The following is a 24,393-nucleotide window of genomic DNA, read 5'->3' on the forward strand; positions in this document are numbered from 1 at the left end:
GATGGGATCAGTGCCCTTATAAGAAGAGACACTAGAGAGCTCGCTCACACTCTCTCTCTCCATCACGTGAGGACACTGTGAGAAGACAGCCACCTATCAGCCAGGAAGAGGGCCCTCTTGGGAGCACCTTGATCTTGCACTTCCCAGCCTTCAGAACTGTGAGAAATAAATTCCTGTTGGTTAAGCCCCCCAAACCTATGGTATTTTATTAGGACAGCATGAGCAGACTAATACAGCCCCAGTCCCCGGGGGCCAGGCAGCCTACAACCATGCCCAACATGAGAATCAAAAGGTTAGCCCCTGGCCTCAAAGTGGAACCATCTCTGCAGTACAGTTCCTGCCCCAGAACTCCCCATAGGATCAGACCCAATCTGGCTCCAGTTTACACACCATCCCTGCTTGGAGCCTTCTCTTGCCCCATCCTGCCTCCCTCAGTCCCCTTGTCCTGAGAGTACTCACTCAGTAAGTCACATGCACCCAAATCCCTATGTTAACTGACAGCGGCAGGAAGGCAAAAAGCAGGGGATGAGCAAAGGGAGTAGTGTCAGGAAGGCTCCATAAAAGGCAACTTGTGAGCGTCCAGAAGTCCCATTAGTGGTCACACAGGTAGTAAGTGGTGGAACTGAGGTCTGAGCACACACAGTGTGGGGTCAGTCTACAACCATAGCCACAAGCCAATTACACTCGACGCAAGTTTAGCTAGATCGTAGACTCTAAGGTGACTGCGGTAGGAGGTGGAGCCATGATTAAGCAATTACTCTGGTGCCATTTCTCAGCACAAGTTTAGGCTGTGTGTACGCCCACAGATGCCAACCTCTGCTTCCTCTCCTACAGCTGTTCCCAAACGATGATCTGGGAACCTCTGGGGGTCTTCAAGACCATTTCAGGTGGTCCTCAAGGTCAAACGGTTTTCACAACTGTGGCCCCCAAATAATGTTACCTTTTATGGGAAAGAGACTTCTGTGATTAACGAAAGATGTGATCAACATAAGGGTCTTGAGAAAGGGAGATTATCCTGGATTATGACATGATTACAAGAGTCCTTACAGAAGTAGACAGAGGGAGATACCCGCTAAAACAGAGGAAACAGCGATGGGATGGCAGAAGCAGAGATTGGAGCAATGACTTCCCAAGATAGAGGAAGGGGACTCGGGCCAAGGAATACAGGCTGCCACTCAGCAGTGCCCACGACCTTAGTGCCCAGGTGGTATGCACCGTGGCCAGCGAGTAAATGGCATAGATAATTAAGAAAAGGGCAGGAAAATTGATGCTCTCCTCAGAGCTTCCACAAAGAACCAGCCCTTGCTAACTAACACCTGGATTTTAGCCCCGTAAGACTCATTTAGGACTTCTGACCTCCAGAACTGCAAGAGAATAAATTTGTATTGTTTTAAGCCACTAAATTCACGGTAATTTGTTACAGTGGCAACAGGAAATTAATGCAACAGTAATACTAAGACATTATGTACCTTTTTCACCCTCTTTCTCTCACATGCATACAAGAAGTTTTCCAGAAGCTACTTGACATGTGATATGGCCAACAGACTGAATGCAGAAGCAGATGTAAGAATCTAGCTGTCTTCTATCTATTGAGACAGACATTAAGGAGAGTCGCAAAAATATATCATTCTTCTTACTAAATTTTTTGTTTTGGAAAATACGGTTATTTTTCATAAAAAATATAACATGTAATGGGGTTTATTGATATTATAAATGAATTTGTAAATACATATTTTAATTTTTTTTCTCAGTTTTAGGTTCTCTATAGATTGTTTTGATAGCTACAACCTACATAAACAAAAGTTCTCTGGGATCCTCAATAACGTTTAGCAGAACAGGTCTAGTAGAAGCTGAAGGGGCAGGAAAAGAGAAGATGAGCCTTAGTGCCCTGGGGGTATGCACTGTGGCTAGGGAGTAAATGGCTCGGATGAGTAAGAAGATGAAATGAATGACAGTGAGGGGGTTGGGGGACTTCAGCTATCCCAGGAACTCTGACGCTCAGCCAGCCAGAAGAGGAAATTCTTTTGTGTTTATCAGCAGTCCCCTGCGTTTCACTTTCTATTTCCCTTGTTACACTAACATTCTCCCTTTGGGTTTAAGAGCTGAGAAGCAGAGAAGACAAATAGGAAGTGAGGGAGAAAGAAAACAGAAACTAAGTGGTGTGATAAGAAATGAGAAGGAAACATAAACAACAGAATCCCCTTTTACTCAAAGAAGAAAGAATGGGGAGAAAATCCAAACACTCACCCCCATTGGTGTAACTGCAGGAGAATGTGGATGGCTTCATCGTACTTTCTGATGGCCAAACAGAAGTTCCCATTCCTAAAAACCTGGTTGCCAGATTCTTTCAACAGCTCAGCATAAGCTATCGGGTCCATCCTGGGAGGGGATGGAGAAGAGGCTCGCCGCCAGGCCCGTGCAGGGCACGTTCACCTTCCCATCTGCAGTGCTGAGAATCTGGACAAGGAGGTTGTTCATTCTGGCTCCACCCACCCCAGACGGCACAACCTGGCAACACCTCTCACCACCAGGGAACCAGACAAGATCATTCCTTTCTCAATGCTTTTCTGACCTCAGGAGCAGCCAAAACAGTTCCAGTTTTCAGGATCTGGAGGAGGCCTCTTCCACGCATGAGGCAACATAAACCCGGCAGGTAGTGAGCACTATTTCTCTAACAGGCACTATTATTACTCTCTCCTCTGTCCACCACCACAGCCCATAAGAAGGCATTGTCCCCACCGTTCAGAGGAGGAAACTGAGGCTCCAAGAGGTTCCAGTCATTTGCCTCATGAATCTGCTAATGGCATTTCCCAGTTCTGACCCCAGATCTACCAATTCCAAGTTTCTTCTCTCGACCACTGTACCACATCACCCTATTGGTACAAGCAAAACTCGGTTGACAGTCCTTCCTCTCTCCTAGATGCTGGGACAGGGAGGGAAGGCCCAGTCCTGAAGGCGTGGATATACAAGTGGCTAGGACACAGGGCCACAACCACTGCCTCTCCTGCCTCCCCTCCCTTCTTAAAACAATACAAAATAACCCTTGGGGTATTTGTCCCTGAGACTGCCATTGCCTGCCTAAGTGTCTGCACCCCCCAAAGGCACTTTCCTCTTTCAGGACATAACCCCTATTTTGTTCCTATTTGTAGCCCTGTGGTCTAGCACATAAGGGGTGCTTAAATATCTGCGGTATAGCGATTTGAATGCAAGACCCAGAGAAGATGCACATTACTGATTTTCTCCAGTGTGGCCTGGGTGGCTGGAAAGAAATGTCTGGCAGCCCTGACTATGTGGCAGGCCTCAATAAGCATGCCAAACAAAGGCAGGAGAGGAGAGTGCCCAGGAGAGCTTCAAGAAGCAGCTGCCAAGGAGACAAGGGAAAGGTGGGGGTCAGAAGAGATGTCCCATAGGATTCCATCTTCTAGGGATGGCAGTGGGAAAGGCACATTGGTGGGAAGGATCTTAAATAGGTGAACAGTTCAGGTGTTCACAGATGCCATGTATCTATGGAGTCATAAAATCTATTGGGTTTTTTTGTTGACCAAGACAATTGTCGGATAAGTAATAATTATTACTATTTCTGTCATTTCAAATCTTGGTGGGAGGTCAAGGAGGGGAGCAGACCCAAGCAGGTACAAATGGTAGTTTATTTTGAACACATTTGGCTTCTCGGGAATATGGTATGTAAATGGTGCTACATTCCTTAGGCAGAATCAGACACATGACTCTTAAGTCAGAATACAAAATCCTACCTACACTTTTCATTCAACAATTTCTAAATTATATGACTGTTGTTTATACAGGGGTGACTGAAGAGAGCATGAAAAAAAAAAACTTAAAGAATCGATGCACCAGAGAATAAAGATATGTTTATCTTCCAAATATTGTCAGTCATTTGTCAAATAAGTATTTCTTAAACTGGTCATGATCACACAAGTAGAACAAGAAAACCTCTATAACTGACAGGGAGTTAATACCCCTCCTTTATAAATAACCTTTTGCACTGCAAGAAAAGACCAATACTCTGACCAAAATGTACAACGGTTCTAAATAGACAATTCACAAAAGAACACCAAGTAATTTCTACTAAATATATGGAGAGTGGATAAACAGGATCACCCTCACTGGTGCATAAAAAAATGAAAAATTTAAAAAGATATCATTGGAAAATAATTACAAGAATGACACCAAATGTTCTGAGCATCTGTTACAGGGGAAATAAACTATATCATGGATAGATTTAGCCTCACTGATGTTTGCCACAGTGAAAAACTGAAAATAACCCTAAATGTCCCAAAATGTATAACAGATTTAAATCAGTTATAGAATATCCATACAGTAGGACACCACACAGTTATTTTTTTAAATGACGTTGTGAAAGAACATTTAATGATAAAGTTAGTAAATGAAAAATACAGGCTACTGTAGGGGTGAAAAGGCATATAATCCCAAACAAGTTTTAAATACATAAAATATATTGAAAATATGCCAAAATGTTAACAGTCACACCACTGGGATCAGACAGGGTTTTAATTTTCATCCTTATGTTTTTCTGAATTTCCAATCACTCTACAATGTACCGACTTATTAATCAGACCATAAATGTTATTAAAATGAGACTCTCTAAGAGTTTGATTGAAGAATTCAAACACGAAATGTTTCCACTGTATTTACAAATACAATAAAAGCTATTCACTTCAAAATAATCTTTTCATATTCCTCTAGAAACCAACAGTCAGCTCTTAATGTTATGTGGGCAAACATCAAATGTATTTCACCCACTTATGTTTCTTCTTTTTCTTGGTACGATCTCAGGAAAGGGGAAAGGAGGAATGCCCAACCACACGGAAGGCTTTTTTATTCCTAACAGGATTCGCTGAGAGTTACATTCTCAGTGTAGTGAAGAATGCTTTATATCTCCACCCTAGAATATAGATGACTCAGTTGTCAGTTCTCTTTAAACACACACACACACACACACAAAAACACACAACTCGTGGCCTATTTGTAAGATGAAATTATTAAATACAAGTGGTAATAATTTACCATAGTGACAGAACCCTTCATCACTAATATGTACTAAGCACCCAGTAGGTGCTTTATGTCACTGTGTCTTTTCATTCTTACAAGCCCCATGAGATAGGCACGACTATGTCCCCATTTTACATACAGGGAAACTGAGGCAAAGAGAAATTAAGCTACTTGCCACAGTCATACAGAAATTGGTAATGCTAGAATTTCAACCTTGTTTACTTCATTTTAAGAGATAAACTACACTCTAAAGGGCCAAGACAGAGGCTAAAAGATCAGCATCCAGTTAAATCACTATAGTGTGCGATTATTTTGCCTGGCACTAAGCACTCTCTGCCCCACACCTTCAGTTTTCTTAATGGTGCGAAAGCTACAACATACCATAAAGACAGTTGCACACTGCTGCACTATTGACTTTTAGTCATTTTCACCGTGTCCCTATGAGAATTCAAAGTTCAGTTGTTGGGAGGTGTCACAGGCTGCCTATCTACTCCCAATGAAGCAGATGCAATAAAAACATAAAAGTACCAAGTAGATTTTGATATAAGCACGTCTGAAACAGAGCAGACCCAGGTCATTGTATTTTTAATTAATCATTGTATATATGTATCCACATGAAATTCTGTAACTGACTTACAGGATTAGAGCAAAGACTGCCAACAGGGGTGGGCTCCCGGGGAGCTGAAATGAGCAGAGAGGGAGGCTTTACCTTCATACTTTATCTGTGTACTACCTGATTTTTCTTTTTTTGACAAAATAAATTTTTTTTAATTTTTATATAAAAATAATTTTTTTCAGCATATTATGGGGGTACAAATGTTAAGGTTACATATATTTCCCTTGCCTCTCCTCCCCCCTCGAGTCACAGCTTCAAGCGTGCCCATCCCCCAGTTGGTGCACTTCATACTCATTATGTATGTATATACCCACCCACGCCCAGCCTGCCCAACAACCAATAGATGTTATTCCTATATGTCCACTTAGGTGTTGCTCAGTTAATACTAATTTGCTGGTGAGTATATGTGGTGCTTATTTTTCCATTCTAGGAATACTTCACTTAATAGAATGGGTTCCAGCTCTAGCCAGGAAAATACAAGAGGTGCTATATCACCATCGTTTCTTATAGCTAAATTTACTCCATGGTATACATATACCACATTTTATTAATCCACTCATGTATTGATGGGCACTTGGGTTGTTTCCACATCTTTGCAATGGTGAATTGTGCTGCTATAAACATTTGAGTGCAGATGTCTTTTTCATTGAGTGACTTTTGTTCTTTTGGGTAGATGCCCAGTAATGGGATTGCTGGATCCACTTGCATCGCTTTTCTTGACAACAAATTTGTTTACTTTGGGGGATGCCAAAAGCCATCAATGATGCCAGATCAACTCTGGTATGCTAGGGGTACAGACAGATCCATGTTGAGACCAGAAAGAATAAGTTTTAAAACTGACCCCCTCCTCCCCACAAGAAGGGGGCCATAAACCATCAGGAGTAAGAATCCAAAGTCAGAATTCATTCTGGGGACTTCAATTTATTTTCTTTGCTTTCCTTTCTTTTTCTCTTGGGGGAAGGGGCGCAAAGGCAAGAGGAGAAGTGTAGGGATTCTCTTAAGAAACTCACTCAAAATCTTTCAAAAGGCCCCTGGAAAAGTAAGAAGTGCTGGTCACAAGCCAAGCCTTCCCTACCCAGGGCATTTAAGTAGAACAAGAATGACCAGATCTCCTTGCCACCCCCCTCAGCTATCTCACCAGCCTGACCCAAGCCACAAATCTCAGTTCAGTGGCCTGCCATAAACCTACAGCTGGCTCAGTCTAGCTTCTCTCCTTTGTCCATCAACTTTAAATTGCTCCTCCACTGATAGCTTTATTTACACCCAACTGTATACATGCCAAAGTCAAGATGGTGATTCTGAAACCAGTTGCCAAGTCCAGCTCTGAACTGTCTTTGTAAAATGTACATCCTAAAAGTCATATTCCCAGTAAAAAGTAAACACCACAAATAGCTATCTCCCTAATACGCAGTATCTCTTGACTTGTTTTTAAATCCATACCTCTTTTGTTGAAATTTTCTCACACTCACCTAAGACACATGTGACCGCACCCCATAGGATCTGTAGCTTTCAAAATACTACAATCCTAATATTTACAAAGCACCTTCCCTACACTAGGCACTGTGCTGGGCATCAGGGGTTTGATAGTAAAAGATAGCCACTATTCCCACCTTCTAGAAGTGTATTGTTTGTTAGGGAGATAAACATTAAATTTTAAAAACCATACACATATTACAAATAACAGATTTTTTTTTCTTCTTGTGAAGAAAAAGTAGAGGGTATAAGAAAATAGGAGAATACAGCTTAGATTCCAGAGGTCAAGGTTGGTCTTTCTTGAAATTGACATTTAAGTCAAGATCCAAACTATGAGCAGTTGGATGGCCCAGCCAAGACCAAGGATAGGTGGCCAGGCCAGGAAAACAGTATATGCAAAGAGCTTCACAGTTCAAGAACTGCCAGGCGAGTAGGATACAGAAGTGAAGCTGAGGCTGGGCGCGGTGGCTCACACCTGTAATCCTAGCACTCTGGGAGGCCAAGGAGGGTGGATCACTCAGGGTCAGGAGTTCGAGACCAGCCTGAGCAACAGCGAGACCCTGTCTCTACTAGAAAAATAGAAAGACATTAATTGACCAACTAAAAATACACAGAAAAAATTAGCCAGGCATGGGGGCGCATGCCTGTAGTCCAGGGGTCCTCAAACTTTTTTAACAGGAGGCCAGTTCACTGTCCCTCAGACCGTTGGAGGGCCATTGGAGAGTGCGGCACACATTCCACACATGCGCACTGTGGACCCAGGATGAGTCAGCTGCTAAGCAGGACAGGCATCGGTGGCAAAAACACCCGGTGGGCTGGATAAATGTCCTCGGTGGGCCTCATGTGGCCTGCGGGCCATAGTTTGAGGACACCTGCATAGTCCCAGCTACTTGGGAGGCTGAGGCAGAAGAATTGCTTGAGCCCAGGAGTTTGAGGTTGTTGTGAGCTAGGCTGACACCATGGCACTCTAGCCCGGGCAACAGAGTGAGACTCTGTCTCAAAAAAAAAGAAAGAAAAAGAAGTGAAGCTGGAGGAGTAGGTAATGGCTGCAGTGGATAGATGACCTGCGATCTTGAATGCCATCAGAGGGGCTTGGATTCCTCTCAAATGCAACCGGGAATCAGCACTGTCCACTAAAACTCTCTATGATGATACAAATGTTCTATTTTGCACTATTCCATGCAGTAGGCACTAGGTACACACAGCTATTGTACATTTGAAATATAGCTAGTATAGTCTATGGCCATGCCATCCTGTATGTGCCTGACCTCGTTTGAAATATAGCTAGTACAACTGAAGAACTGAATTTTAAATCTAACTTAATTTTAATTAACTTTACTATACCTAGCCACATGTGGCTAGTGTCTATCATACTGGATAATAAAGCGCTAGAAGGTTTTAGGCTGAGGATTAATAAGACCTAATTGATACTTCTGGATCATTCTGGCTGCAGGCAAGATGAAGAGAAATGGGCCAATGTAAAATGAATGCATAAAGTATAGCCAATAGGAGTTGCTGATAGACATCACGGGTGTGAGGGTTGGGGGCAAAGCTTTTGGCCAAATTTTACTTTGCAGTATAGCAATAGGGACAAATATAAATGCATATAACATTGGATTTTCTTTACACACACACACACACACACACACACTCTAACCCCCTGATGCCAGTGCATCTAATGGCATAAAGAATATGCTCTGTGGAGGACACAGACTTGGGAAATACACAAAAGCCTGAGAAGGGTACCTTATGACTGGCAAGGATGTACCAGACATAAATATATTCTATAGGACAATATATCCCGTGAGCCAAATACGGCCTCACCAACCTATGAGTGTTTCAGGACAGCAGCAGCTGGGGGAGAGAAAGCGGCAGCCACAGAGCGCCACTCTCTGCTCTAGAAGAGAGGAGGTCATCCCTGTACCCGCACCAGGAAAGGTGCTTCTCCACCTCAACCAATCAGAAGTCAGGATGCAAACTTTCTTCCTGTTTGTTTTTTAGTTTGTTTAAGGGAGGGCAGAAGGTGTTAGAAGGTCAGTGGGAGAAGAAAGAATAGAGGTAGTTTTGGAGTTCTTCTCCAAGTAGCATTTCTCTCATTACCAAAGTATTTAATAAATTTGGGGCAGCCACTAGATGCACTGATCTGGAAGTGGTTTTTCCTATAGCATGCATTCTCAATGTGGCAGTACAACCCCACAGGAAAGAAAATGAGTTCTTAGGGAGTGAAACTTTTTATTCTTTTTATGGACAAAGCACAGATACACACACAATACAGAAACAGACATACAGTGTTACCTGTGGTATTTAAATTTCACAGGGGCAGGGGAGAGCTATATTAGCTACAAGTCTAAAAAGGTTAGGGGGGAGCTATAATGAAATAAAGCTTGAGAAACACTGCCCTAGAAGAAACTGAGGATGGAAGAGAAGAGGTGTTAAAAGTGGACAGAAGATCTATCTACTGAAAAGTGGATAAATAAAATGCGGCAAATACATACAATGGAATATTATTTAGCCTTCAAAAGGAAGGAAATCCTGACACATGTTACAACATGGCTGAATCCTGAGGGCATTGTGCTAAGAGAAACAAGCCAGTCACAAAAAAGACAAATATTTTATATGCAGTACTATGTAGTCAAATTCATAAAAACAGAAAGTAAAATGGTGGTTACCTGGGGCTGGAAAGAAGGAGAAATGGAGAGTTGTTGTCTAATGGATATAGAGTTTCAATTTTGCAAATGAAAAAGTTCCAGAGATTGGCTGCACAACAATATGGATATACTTAACACTACTGAACTGTACACTTAAAAAGCATTAAGATGATAAATTCTGTTGTGAGTTTTTTACCACAGTTCAGAAATTTAAAGCAAAAAGAAGGCAAAACAAAAACCCAGTAAGGAAGAAAAAGAAACACTAATACACCAATGTAAAATAATATGTTCTAGACTTGCATTTGTACCCCAAGTTTAACAGAAAAATTATTTTCCTTATGCCCACTATGCTACACCAAGATACTCAAACAATGACAGGATACCAAAGCCTCCCTTGTTTCCATGGTAGTACTGATTCACATGCACATCCAGGAAAGCAAAGGCTGCCAAGATAATAATTGCTGGCCCCACTGACAAAATGGCAATTAAAACTCAGCCCTAGCAGGCATCATATGCAGGTAGTTTGCAGTACTCAAAATGTAATTTCTGTGACGATAAAAAAAATTTTTTGTTATGCAATGAACGTATTTAGGATTATAGTCAAATGGTCAGACAACACACATTAACAACTCCCATGTAATATCAAGGGAAAAAATATATAGTAGAGATCTGTCATATCCCATTGTTTTGACAAGGCCAATTTTTTTTCTTTTAATATTTTTATTGAGGCAAAACACAATAATGTGTGTAAGATGCAACAATCTTAAGTGTCCAGCTTATTTAATTTGTATAACCATATTAAGTCCCACCCAGATCAATATATAGAACATTTTCAGGTCCCCAGAAGGTTCCTTCTTGACCATTCCTGGTCTAAACCCACCTTCACCCCTATTCTTACTTGTAAACCACAGATGTGTTTTGCCTGTTCTTGAATCTCCTAATCACAGTGGGTTCCCTCCTGGGTCTGATTTCTTTGCTTAATTATTTATGTGGGTAAGACTCACCTATATTGTTGCATATATCAGTAATTCATTTCTCAATGTGTAGTGTCTGATTCTGAATATATCACTTTTATCTACTCCATTGACAGGCATTTGGATTGTTTCCATTTGAGATAATTATAAATAGAGTTGTTAAAAACATTCTTGTACATGGCCTTCAGTGAGCATAGGCCTGCATTTGTTTTGGGTACATTCCCAAAAGTGGAATCTCTGGGTCACAGGAGAGAGGTACTGTTTAGTTTTGATAGAAGTTGCCAGTTTTCCAAGTGGTTGAACCAATTTACACTCCCAATAGCAGGGCACTGGGAGTATAAATTGCCAAGACTTGTTAATACTACGTATTATTAGCCGTTTAAATTTTAGCCAATGTGGTATCCCACTGTGGTTTTAATTAACATTTTACTGATGACTAATAATGTTGTGGGCCTTTTCACAAATTTATTGGCCATATCAACGTCGTCTTTTGTGAAGTTCCAAATAAACCCAATCCTACAGAGTTGTTTGCTTTGTTTTTAATAAGTAACCACTAGACGACAATATGCAGACCCACTTTAGCTCATTTTCTTAGCAATAATATCACTACTAGACAGAGGGGAAAGAGTGGACTCTGACCTGGACACCTGACATCTATCATTCAACTACACAGCATACAAACTATAATCAGGTCAGGAAATAAATTGTCTAAAGATGCTTTGCCAATAAGTGGCTTCAGGGATTTCAATAGATTCTAGTGATAGCATGGTGCCAGGAAGTGTTTTTATAAAAACTAAAAACAGGTTAAACTTTTATGGCTGAAACTTGAAAGCTGATCCTTAATAACAATTAATAATATTTATAACTTAGGAAGCTCTGAAGCTTTACCCATTTGGCTACAATGAACCACTCTTGGGACCTTTAAGTGGCCACTCCTGCCTAACAGCGCCCCATTTTTGTTTCTGTTACCTACCTCTCCACCCCCAAGCCCCTTAACCTTAAGGGAAGCTGACCCCACCCCTAGTTCCTAAGGGTATGATAAGCAACTCCTGTCTCCTTGACAGGGATTGGTTCAGTACTGAGTGTGGAGCACAATTTTGGCCCCTGAAACTTAAAATGATGTTTTCTGGAGGATTCTGAGAAAGCATTTTATCACTCCTCTGAACAAGCTTCCAGGAGAAAATCTCTCCATTACTAGAGGCACTGTCCAGTGTGGAAGTGACACTGCAAATCTCAACATTGAGGTGTATACATGTGTGTCCCTAAACTCAGCTGCTTTTTGCTCCTGCCCTAAGGATGAAGCTAACACTCAAAGGAAGAGGACAAGGCCCAGGGAATCACAGGAAAATAGGAGGGAGCCATTGATTTGAGAGAATCGCCAAGCCAGCTCTCTCTGGACTTCTATATGTGAGTGCGTCACTTAGGATGTGTTTGACTGCTACCACTCATCTCTTTTATAAAAGAGGGAAACTTTCCCAAAGCCCACGAGTAGACTTCTCCTTCTGTTTCACTGGTCAGAAATAGGAAACTGGGGAAATAAGTATCTGGCTTTATAACGGTAAATGGCCACAGAAGAGAACATTGGCAGGAGCTATTCAGTTTGCCGGACAACAACATGTCCTAAAATGAGCCAATAAATATCCTTATTGCTTAAGTAGGTTTTCTATTGCTTAAATCTAAAAGCAGGGTGATTTAGCTTTTTGACTATTACTATTCTATCTGACTACTATTACTAGTCTATTGCTGTTATATCTGGAACATTCTGTCCAATATAGTAGACACTACCACATGTAGCTATTTACATTTTAATTTAAATTAACTAATATGAAATATAATTAAAGCTTCAGTTGCTCAGTCACTCTAGCCACAGTTCAAGTGCTCAAGAGCCACATGTGGCTAATGGCTACCATATTTGACAGTGCAGATCTAGACTATCTCAATCACTGCAGGAAGTTTTACCAAAGAGTGAGTGCAATTCTAGACAGAATAGTAAGCTGGGTACAACATCTGAAATATTATTTTTGTACTCAGTGGAAAAATGAAGCCTTCAATCCTTTATGCATGAAAGTATGATGGCTGTTTCCCCAAATTTTGGTATGTAGAATCTATGCCCCAGGGGCCGGATATTTCCATGCTTCTGCTATCCTATTCCCAACTCTGAGCATCATGCTGTCTTTCCATCCTGCACAGCATATAATACATAAAGATGAATAATATCTGCAATAAGGAACTAAGTTCTCTTCGAATTACTTCTGCCCCACATTTTGGCATAGAATGTGGGATCACAGATTGTGATGAGTAAACCAGGCCCACATGTCTTCCAAGCATCCCCTGATTAGTGCCCAGAGTATTACAACTGGAAACTAGTTCCTTGCTCCACAGCTTCCCCGTAACTACAGAATGTTAAGTTTCTATCCTATGTGTTCCCTTAACGAAGCAAAGACCTGCAAAACCAAGGTACAACCCAATAAAACTGCTGTTGATCTTACAAAGCAAGCATGAAGAATATTTTCTGACATGACTTGACAAAGCAACTTGTTTTTTTGTTTGACAGAGGGATAGAAAAAGGTATTAATCTACTGGTTTGATCCCTACTTGACCAGCTGTGTAGAATCTTCAATAAAGCCAACATTAAAGTCCTATGTTTCCCCTGATATTCATATCAGGACTTGATTTACCTCAAACCGACTCACTCTTCTCCCTCGACTAACCAGTACTTTAAAACCTGTTTTTCGACTAACCAGTACTTCAAAACCTGTTGTTCGTTAAGTTCTACATTACAAAGGAAACATTTCACTGCATTAGAAAAGCAGAAGCAAGACTCCTGGGAAGGTTAATTATATTGACACTGCTTTATGATTTGATGTTTACAGGTTTAAATTAACACAGGACTAAAATAACTTGTATCTATCTAACCTAAGGAAACAGATACAGACATACGTTTTCAATAAGAAAATTTTTAATTAAAAAATATGTATATATGTAATTATTATAGGGGCATTTTTTAAAAGCGCCTTATAAAATATCCATTAACACCTTTAAATTTATGAGACTTAGATGGAGGAAAAAATAAAACTTTACTCAAAAAAAAACAGTCTTGAATTTTTTAAATACCCAACATGTTTCTGTTTGGACACATTCACTATTTTACAATGTCAAATCCCCCCATACTAACGAATTAATGTATATTTTCAACCAAATGTCAATTTAAAAAATCAAGATGTTTAAAGAAATTAATTAAAGAATTCTCAAGTTTATCTAAGAGAATAGAATATCCAAGATATTCTTAATAAAACAACAAGTATCAAGAGAGAATCTTCTCTAACATTTTAAAATGTACTTATAAAACATCTAATTTTTAAAGTATGGTACTGACATGACAGTAAGCACAGCAATGGAACAAAATTGAATATCCAGAAATAAACACATGCTATAAATATAAAAGAATTCCATGTGTGACAAAGGTAGCTTTTTATTTTTATTTTTTTGAGACAGAGTCTCACTTTGTTGCCCAGGCTAGAGTGAGTGCCATGGCATCAGCCTAGCTCGCAGCAACCTCAAACTCCTGGGCTCAAGCGATCCTACCGCCTCAGCCTCCCGAGTAGCTGGGACTACAGGCATGTGCCACCATGCCCGGCTAATTTTTTCTCTATATATTAGTTAGCCAATAAATTTCTTTCTATTTATAGTAGAGACGGGTCTTGCTCTTGCTCAAGTTGGTTTCTGAACTCCTGACCTTGAGCAATCCGCCCGCCTCGGCCTCCCAGAGAGCTAGGATTACAGGCGTGAGCCACCTCGCCCAGCCAAAGGTAGCTTTTTTAAATAAAATGGACAAGAATGAATCATTTGGTACAACTGATTAAATCTCTGGAAAAGAGGTTGGGTGCGGTGGCTCAAGCCTGTAATCCTAGCACTATAGGAGGCTAAGGTGTGCGGATCGCTAGAGGTCAGGAGTTCGAAACCAGCCTGAGCAAGAGCGAGACCCCCGTCTCTACTAGAAATAGAAAGAAATTAATTGGCCAACTAATATATATAGAAAAAACTAGCCAGGCATGGTGGCGCATGCCTGTAGTCCCAGCTACTCGGGAGGCTGAGGCAGCAGGATCACTTGAGCCCAGGAGTTTGAGGTTGCTGTGAGCTAGGCTGACGCCATGGCACTCACTCTAGCCTAGGCAACAAAGTGAGACTCTGTCTCAAAAAAAAAAAAAAAAAAGTCTGGAAAAGAAGTAAAATTTCTACTTCAAACTATGTGGTAGGTCAAGTAAGGGACCCCCCCCCCCAGAGATGTCAATACCCTAATCCCCAGAATCGATGAATACATTATATTACACAGCAAAGGGACTTTGTAGATGTAATTAAGATCACAGACCTTGAGACAGGGATATTATCCCAGATTGTCAGGGTGAGCTCAGTCTAATCACATGAACCCTTAAAAGCAGAGAACTCTCTGAGCTTGGACTCAGAGAGATGTGGAGGAAGAAGCAGGCAGGAGAGATGCAGCAGAAGATTTGAAGCATGAGAAGCACTGGACTCACCACCACAGGCCTTCAAGGTGGAGGAGGGCACCGTGACAAGGAAGGTATGCAGCCATAAGGAACAGAGAGAAGCTCCCAGATGACAGTAAAGAAATGGGGAGGCTGGGGGCAGTGGGTCATGCCTGTAATCCTGGCACTCTGGGAGCCAGAGGCAGAAGGATCGCTTGAGGTTAAAGGTTCAAGACCAGCCTGAGAAACAGAAAAACTCCTTCTCTACCAAAAAAAAAAAAAAAAATAGAAAAATTAGCCAGGCATGGTGGCATGCCTGTAGTCCCAGCTACTCAGGAGGCTGAGGCAGGAGGATCACTTGAGTCCAGGAGTTTGAGGTAGATCACACCACTGCACTCTAGCCAGGGAAACAGAGTGAGACTCTGTCACCAAAAAAAAACCACCAACAACAGCAACAAAAAAGAAATGGGGACCTCAGTCCTATAGCTACAAGGAACAAGGTCCTGCTAACAATACAAATAAGTTTGGAAAAGGATTTTTTTGCAGACTTTCCTGACAAAAGCCCAGCCAGCCAACACCTTGATTTAGGCCTTGTAAAATCAGCCAAGCTACCCCAACCCAGACTTCTGACCTGCAAGACTGTAAAATAATAAATCTGTTCTGCTTTAAGCCACTAAGTTGTGGTTATTGATTATGGCAGCAATAGGAAACAAGTACACATTATATACTAAAATGAGTTCCAAATAAATGAAAAAAGGTCAGTGTAAAAAAGATACCACAACAATAAAAGGAGCAAATTGTTGACACACAAAGCAACATGAAGAACCTCAAAAATGTTGAACAAAAGAAGCCAGACTTAAAAGAACATATAGGTCAGGCCTGGTGGCTCACACCTGTAATCCTAGCACTCTGGGAGGCCAAGGCAGGTGGATTGCTCGAAGTCAGCAGTTCAGAAACCAGCCTGAGCGAGACCCCATCTCCTCTAAAAATAGAAAGATATTAATTGACCAACTAAAAATATATATAGAAAAAATTAGCCAGGCACGGTGGCGCATGCCTGTAGTCCCAGCTACTCGGGAGGCTGAGGCAATAAGATTGCTTGAGCCCAGGAGTTTGAGGTTGCTGTGAGCTAGGCTGATGCCACGGCACTCACTCTAGCCTCGGCAACAGAGTAAGACTCTGTCTCAAAAAAAAAAAAAAAAAAAAAGAACATATAGCTGTGTGATTCTATTCAGACAAAGTTCTAGAGCAGGCAAATCTAAGAAATCAAATCAGTGGTTGCCTAGAGAGAGGGGTATTGACTGGAAAGGAGCATGAGTGAACTTTCTAGAGGCACAGAAATGCTCTATATTTTGACTGTGGTGGTGGCCACACAAATATACACATTTGTTAAAACCCATTGAACAGGGCCAGGCGTGGTGTCTCATGCCTGTAATCCTAGCACTCTGGGAGGCTGAGGCAGGGAGGATCACTCAAGGTCAGGAGTTTGAAACCAGCCTGAGCAAGAGCGAGACCCCCGTCTCTACTATAAATAGAAAGAAATTATCTGAACAATTAAAAATATATAGAGAAAAAAATTAGCTGGGCATGGTGGTGCATGCCTGTAGTCCCAGCTACTTGGGAGGCTGAGGCAGAAGGATTGCTTAAGCCCAGGAGTTTGAGGTTGCTGTGAGCTACGTTGATGCCACAGCACTTTAGCCCAGGCAACAGAATAAGACTCTGTCTCAAAAAAAAAAAAAAAACAGAAAACGCCTCATTGAACAGTACACTTAAAATCTATGCCTTTATTACATGCAAATATTTCATTTTCTAAAAAGCATTGAGAAAAAGAAAAGCACCAAGAGAAAATATAGGTACAAATTTTAGATCATCTTCAACCACCCTAGGTAGAAATTTAGCAATATCTAACAAAGTGACCCTTTACATATGGCCTTTGACCCAGCAATTCGACTTCTGAAAATGAATCTTACAGATTAACTGTACACAAAGGAAATGACATATGTACAAGATTATTCACTGTCAAATTATTTGTAATAAGGTATAGCCTCCCACAACAGAATATTATACAAATGTTTAAAAAAAAAAAAGAATGAAGGCCGGGCGCTGTGGCTCACGCCTGTAATCCTAGCTCTTGGGAGGCCAAGGCGGGCGGATTGCTCAAGGTCAGGAGTTCAAAACCAGCCTGAGCGAGACCCCCCGTCTCTACTATAAAAATAGAAAGAAATTAATTGGCCAACTGATATATATATAAAAAATTAGCCGGGCATGGTGGCGCATGCCTGTAGTCCCAGCTACTCGGGAGGCTGAGGCAGAAGGATCACTCGAGCCCAGGAGTTTGAGGTTGCTGTGAGCTAGGCTGACGCCATGGCACTCACTCTAGCCTGGGCAAAAAAGCGAGACTCTGTCTCAAAAAAAAAAAAAAAAAAGAATGAAGATGCTTTCTATGTACTGATCTGGGATAATTCCCAAAATATATTTGAAAAAGCAAATGTAGAACAGTATATATAGTATATTCCCCTTTGTACAAAAATAAGTAAAAAAAAAAAAAAAAAAAAAGAAAGAAAGAAAGAAGGGCTAAATAAGTGTATATATTTGCATTTGCTTGTATATACACAAAAAAAATTCTAAAAGGATCCACCAGAAATAAAATTATTTACATTTATGGGGGGTGGGGTGGGGGTAGAGGAGGGAGACTTCTCTTTGTAAAATTTTTATAATTTTAGATTCTTGAATTACATTCAAAAAAGTTTTAGTGCAGTGAAAAATTTTTTTATAAAATATGAAATCTTCACAGTTGAGAAAATCATTCTAATGAGACTAAAAGCAGAAACCATAAAGAAAGTAAAAGACATGAATCCATGAAAACTACAAACATATATATATCAAAAGACCCTGAAAATAGTTTAGTAACACCCTAAGTCAGCAAAATTTGGGTAGAGAGTTACTCTCTCATACTGCCAATGGCAGGATAAAGTGATACAGTATCTGTCTACAGAAATGTTAAATGTACAAACTTGTGACACAGCTATTCATCTGCTGGGAATTTATTCTACAAACATACTTTGTTCATGTACATGAGGTTGTCCACTGCCTAGTTATTTATAAGAGCAAAGTGATGTAAATCCAAAAGTCCAACAAGTGGAGAAGTTTAAGTGTGGTACAGCTTAGTACAGAACCCTATAGAGTTGTTACAAACTATGAGTAGATCTTTATAAAGTAAGAGCATCAAAATATGCAATTAAAGTGAATAAAACAAATTGAAGAGCAATTTGGAGAGCAACTTGGAGAATAAGCTAAAGAGTTTAAGAATACATGTGTGTATAAACACTTGATCTATTGAGAGACTATCTAGAAGAACATTGAAGAAATTAGTAAAAGTGGTGATCTTTGGGGAGTAGATCTGGGAATGGGAAGAATGCTCATGAACTATAAAAGAATAAATTTTTCTATTGTTTTAAGTCATCTAGTTTGTGGTAATTTGTTATTGAAGCCCTAGGAAACTAAATACAACACCTCTCTGAATATAGTCACAGAATCATGTAACTAGAAAGGATTTAATAAAGTGAGATAGTTGGACAACAATTTCTGGAGCAAGGGACCCAAGGCTCAGAGATTCAGGAGTCTGAGCCAGTTCACACAGGAATAAGCACCAGAGGTGAAACCAGGCTTATCTCCTGGCCTCACCCCAGTACCCTGGTCCACATCAGCTGCCACCCATGGGTGGACAGGAAAGCCAGGACTAGAACCCAGGTCTTCCTCCTGGTCTAAGGTGGTTCATGTTAACAGCATATTGGTCATGGTGATCCCTGCAAGTTATCTGAGTTTAATCCCTGCAACATTTACAGAACCTTTGCTTTGTTTGCTCAGCAAGAAAAAATATTTGGAAAAAACACAGCCCCAGTATTTGCCTATTTTCCAAAGGGGGTCCCTGAAATTACCAGCCAGTTAAGCAGCTACAGCTGGGAAAGTCTGTGGGCCTCAAAGCCTTGCCCTACTTCCCAGGACAGGCTAGGCTGCAAGCACCAGGAGTAGGAGAGGTCAGCACTGCTAAATCCAAAAATATCCCCAAGTCTCTTTCTACAGTGATTCTTCCTTTGGGAAGAAATGCATCTGCTCAGGGGCCCTAAGAAACCCTTTTCAGCTGGAGATCAGTGTCACCAAGGTAGGCATGCTTTGGATGGCTGCTTGACCCAACACAAAGGCCTTCTCAGGGGAGAGGTGCACAGGGGCAGCCCCAGGGCCTTGTGTATGCTCCGTGTGCCAGATCTACAAGGCCAGGGCCCTTCCCTGGCAGTTACTAAGCTGGAACTTTGGGAAGAGTACCAGAAGCTGGGGTGGGAGGCTCCAGAAGGGTGCAGCCTTACTTCCCACCATGAGAAGAAGCCAAACTGGGATAAGAGAATACGATGCCTACATCCAGAGAGAAGAGAGGGAGAAAGAGGAGCTCCCGGAGCCCACACTTCCACATTCCATTGCCTGTGGGGCTGTCCCTTGCCACTTCCCTGGTTACTGAGACACCATTCCAGAACTCTCCTTTTGCCTAGGTAGTTCGAGTTGTTTTTTCTTTCATTCATTAGAAAGGAAGGAAGCAAGCAAGAGTGATTCGCCTATAACTTCACATTAGACAAGGATCCATATCACGGGTGTCCTACCCCCACGCTACCCTGGACATTTCTGCTCACAGTATTCCTCCCTGTAGGGCCTGACAAGGCCTCAAAATCCTTCGTGCAACATTCATTCCAGGTGGCCACACATTCACAACCCAAATGAATCCTACATGCCGTTCCCAGTTTACGCTGATAACGAAGACTTGGGCCAAAATTCAATTTGTGCATCCGAGCACAAGCCTCCAGAGTGCCCTAACTAGGAAACAAGCCAAAGACACAAAGTCAACTGCTCCCAGACTCACTCTCAGCCTGCTTCCCCTAAGAAGCATGCAGGACCAGGAACAGCTGTCCCTGAGTTGGGTTAACACACACCGTCCAGAGATATCTTTCTCACCAGGCTGGATTTATAAGATACCAGCCTTTTCACTGCTCTCCCCTGCCCCAGCCTCACCCTGCTCCAGCTCAGCCTCCTCACCACCATCGGTGAGAGAGTCCCCAGATACATCAGATCATGTGCTGTGTGTTCAGGTTAAAAAACGCTCCAGCTGTTTGCATCCTCTGCTATTTCCTTCCTCAGTGTTTCATAGTTCTCCCTGTAGAGGTCTTTTACCTCCTTAATTAAATATATTCCTAAGCACTTTATTTTCTTTGTTGCTATTGTGAAGGGTATTGAGTCTTTGATTTGGTTCTCAGTTTGACTGTTATTGGCATATATGAATGTCTCTGATTTGTGTGTATTGATTTTGTATCCTGAGACTTTACTGAATTCATTTATCAATTCCAGACGTCTGTTGGTTGAAATCCTTGGGGTTTTCTAGATATAATATCATAACATCAGCAAAGATACCATGCTCGTGGGTCAGCAAAATCAACATTGTTAAAATGTCTATACTATCCAAAGTGATCTACAGATTCAATGCAATCCCTATTAAAATGCCAACATCATTTTTCACAGATATAGAAAAAATAATTTTATGCCTCATATGGAACCAGAGAAGACCCTGTACAGCAAAAGCAATCCTAGGCAAAAAGAACAAAATGGGAGGCATCAATTTACCAGACTTAAAACTATACTACAAGGCTATAGTAATTAAAACAGCTTTTTACTGGCACAAGAACAGGAACATAGACCAGTGGAACAGATCTGAAAACACAGATATAAAACCATCCTCCTATTGCCATCTAATCTTTGACAAAGCAGAAAAAAAAAAAAAACACAGGGGAAAAGAATCTTTATTCAATAAATGGTGCTGGGAAAACTGGATAGCTACATGTGGAAAACTGAAACAGGATACACACCTTTCATCTTTCACAAAAATCAACTCACACTGGGTAACAGATTTAAACCTAAGGTGTGAAACTATTAGAATTCTAGAAGAAAATGTTGGAAAAACTCTGGTAGACAATGGCCTAGGCAAAGAATTTATGAGGAAGAACCCAAAGGCAATCACAGCAGCAACAAAAATGAACAAATGGGACCTGATCAAATTAAAAAGCTTCTGCACAGCCAAAAAACTGTCAAGAGAGCAAACAGACAACCCACAGAATGGGAGAAAAATTTTGCAAGCTACACATCTGATAAAGGGTTGATAACTAGAATCTATTTAGAACTCAGGAAAATCAGCAAGAAAAAAAATCAAACAACCCTGTCAAAAAGTGGGCATAGGACATGAACAGAAACTTTTCAAAAGAAGAAAGAAGAATGGCCAACAAACATGAAAAAATGCTCAACGACTCTAATCATCAGGGAAATGCTAATCAAAACCACAATGAGATATCACTTATCTCCAGTGACAATGGCCTTTATCAAAAAGTTCCAAAACAATAAATGTTGGCGTGGATGTGGAGGGAGAGGAACACTCCTACACTGCTGGTGGGACTGCAAACTAGTGCAACCTCTGTGGAAAGCAATATGGAGATACCTTAAAGAGATACAAGTAGATCTACCATTTGATCCATCAATCCCATTACCCAAAGAAACAAAAGAAATTCTATTAAAAAGACACCTACACTAGAATGTTTATAGCAGCACAATTCACAATTGCAAATATGTGGAAACAACCCAAGTGCCCATCAATCCATGAGTGGATTAATAAAATGTGGTATATGTATATACCATGGAGTACTATTCAGCTATAAGAAACAATGGTGATATAGCACCTCTTGTATTTTCCTGGATAGAGCTGGAACCCATTCTACTAAGCGAAATATCCCAAGAATGGAAAAATAAGCACCACATGTACTCACCATCAAACCGATCAACTGATCAACACCTAAGTGCACATATAGGAATAACATTCATCGGGTGTCAGGCAAATGGGAAGGGGAAGGAGAGGATGGGTACATACAAACATACATAATGAATGCGATGAGCACCATCTGGGGGATGGACACACTTGAAGCTCTGACTGGGGGGGGGGGCAATGGAGGGGCAAGGGCAATATACGTAACCTAAACATTTGTACTGCCATAATATGCTGGGGAAGAAAGCCTCTAGGATCACCCAGGCCCCCTCTTCCATCCCACCTGCCTCTCAAGCACAATTTTCATATACATCGGCTCTTCCCCAAGGGACTTTCAGATACTCTGGGCCTGTCTCCCTCCCTCTACTCTAACGCCTCTGCAAACCTCACTGTCTCCTGGCATGCCCACCCCAGCAGGATGAAGGGCCACAGTCCCCTCTGCTATCTCAACACATCTATAAGGCTCTGTGTGTAGCTTTTATACAACATCGCTTAAGCCCCTGAGTTACGATTTACTTGTTCGTTTGTCATATATTTCCCACCCAGCCTCTGTATTTCAGGTGCTGTGCTAGTTCTCAACAGCCCTGTGCTAAACACTTATGTTTTATGCTAAACATATGCTAAACACTTATGCTAAACACTAAACACATGTGTTTTACTCTTTTGTTCAGCAGCCTGAACTCCTAAGGCAGAAACTAAGTCTTAACAAGTCATATCATTTCTGCGACCGAGGGACTCAGTGTCACCGAATGAATAAATAATTCTTAGACCACTTCTTTATCAGAGACAGATAATAAAGCTGGGGGAATGGGAAAGGAAGAAAGGTTTTGGGACTTTAATTCGGACTAGACGATTCCACTGCTGGTATTAGATTTTTGGCCATTTCCTGAAAAGCCAAGAAATGCTGAACTGTCAGCTGTTCTCTTGGAGAAATACAAAAACTTAACAAAAGCCAATCACACAAAGTACAAACCAAAAACAACCAGATAAGCCCAACCAAAATAAAATCACAGAAGTTGTTGGCTACTTGGGGAAAACAAAAGAGAAAGATTAATTACAAATTAATGAGCAACTGTTCAGAATTTAATGGTCAGCAAACAAGGCCACATATACCCATGTTCAATCATAGTCCTAGAGATTAAGAAATGTTAAAAGCAAAGAACAATCCTGTAGATCAGTAGTTCCTAGATTTTTGGAACTGGCCAACACCACATTTTGCACACACAAAAAAGAAATTAAAGGCAACCTAAAATAGGATTGCCAACTATTTTGCCAAACAAGAGTATTTTTTTAAAAAAGCATATCATCTACTGTCCCCATAATTTCACAAAAGAAGGAATATGTTAACTCCGAAAAAGGAGGAAGAATGTAAACTCAGTTCCCCAAGGGACTGCCCATCAATCCATGAGTGCATTAATAAAATGTAGTATATGTATATACCATGGATTACTATTTAGCTATAAGAAACAATGGTGATATAGCACCTCTTGTATTTTCCTGGATAGAGCTGGAACCCATTCTACTAAGCGAAATATCCCAAGAATGGAAAAATAAGCACCACATGTACTCACCATCAAATTGATCAACTGATCAACACCTAAGTGCACATATAGGAATAATATTCATTGGGTGTCGGGCAAATGGGAGGGAGGAGGAGGGGATGGGTATTCTCAAGGAAGGATTCCAGCCATTCTCAAGGAAGGATTCTCTTGAGAGAGCCTGACCCTACATTTTAGTTGTGGATAGGGTGCAGATAATATGCACCTTGAAAGACAGATGACAGTACCAGGTCCTTAAAAATAAGCCAGGTCCCTAGAAGATGCTCAAGACATATTGCTAAAGAGGCTGGCCTGGATGGCTCACACCTGTAATCCCAACACCTTGGGAGGCCAAGGCAAGAGGATTGCTTGAAGCTAGGAGTTCAAGATCAGCCTGAGAAACATAGCAAGACCCTGGCTCTACAAAAAAAAAAAGAAAAAGAAAAAAAGATTTAATTAGCCAGTTGTGGTGGCATACACTTTTAGTCCCAAATACTCAGGATGCTGACACAGGAGGATCATTTGGGCCCAGGTGTTTGAGGTTACAGTGAGCTATTATGACACCACTGTACTCTAGCCTGGGCAACAGAGTGACAGCTTATCTCCAAAAGATAATGATAACAATAATAATAATTAATTAAAAACCACCCAAAAATAAGGTTAAGTAGCTAAGCAAGTTGAGATAATTAAAAGAAAATTATTAATTTTTTTTAAAAAAGATAAATGAGGAGGTTAAGCATCAGAGAGCAGCAGGTTTCTTATAAATCTTGACTCAGGTA

The 24,393-nt window shown here is 41.0% G+C and overlaps 1 protein-coding gene across 3 annotated transcripts in view; it reads right to left on the reverse strand.

Annotated features, from left to right (window-relative positions):
• TRANK1 (tetratricopeptide repeat and ankyrin repeat containing 1) overlaps positions 1-24,393 on the reverse strand; it is a 110,787-nt gene that overhangs the window by 80,772 nt on the left and 5,622 nt on the right. The window contains exon 1 of one of the 3 annotated variants that reach the window (XM_012745417.2): positions 2,248-7,614. The exons of the other annotated variants lie outside the window; for them this stretch is intronic. Within the exon in view, the coding sequence (XP_012600871.2) occupies positions 2,248-2,378 (131 nt within the window). The 5' untranslated portion in view covers positions 2,379-7,614. Of the gene's footprint in view, positions 1-2,247; positions 7,615-24,393 lie in introns of those variants that run through there. 3 annotated transcript variants of the gene reach the window in all.

This window comes from Microcebus murinus, chromosome 1, assembly GCF_040939455.1.
Source record: "Microcebus murinus isolate Inina chromosome 1, M.murinus_Inina_mat1.0, whole genome shotgun sequence".
Classification (NCBI taxonomy): Eukaryota; Metazoa; Chordata; class Mammalia; order Primates; family Cheirogaleidae; genus Microcebus; species Microcebus murinus.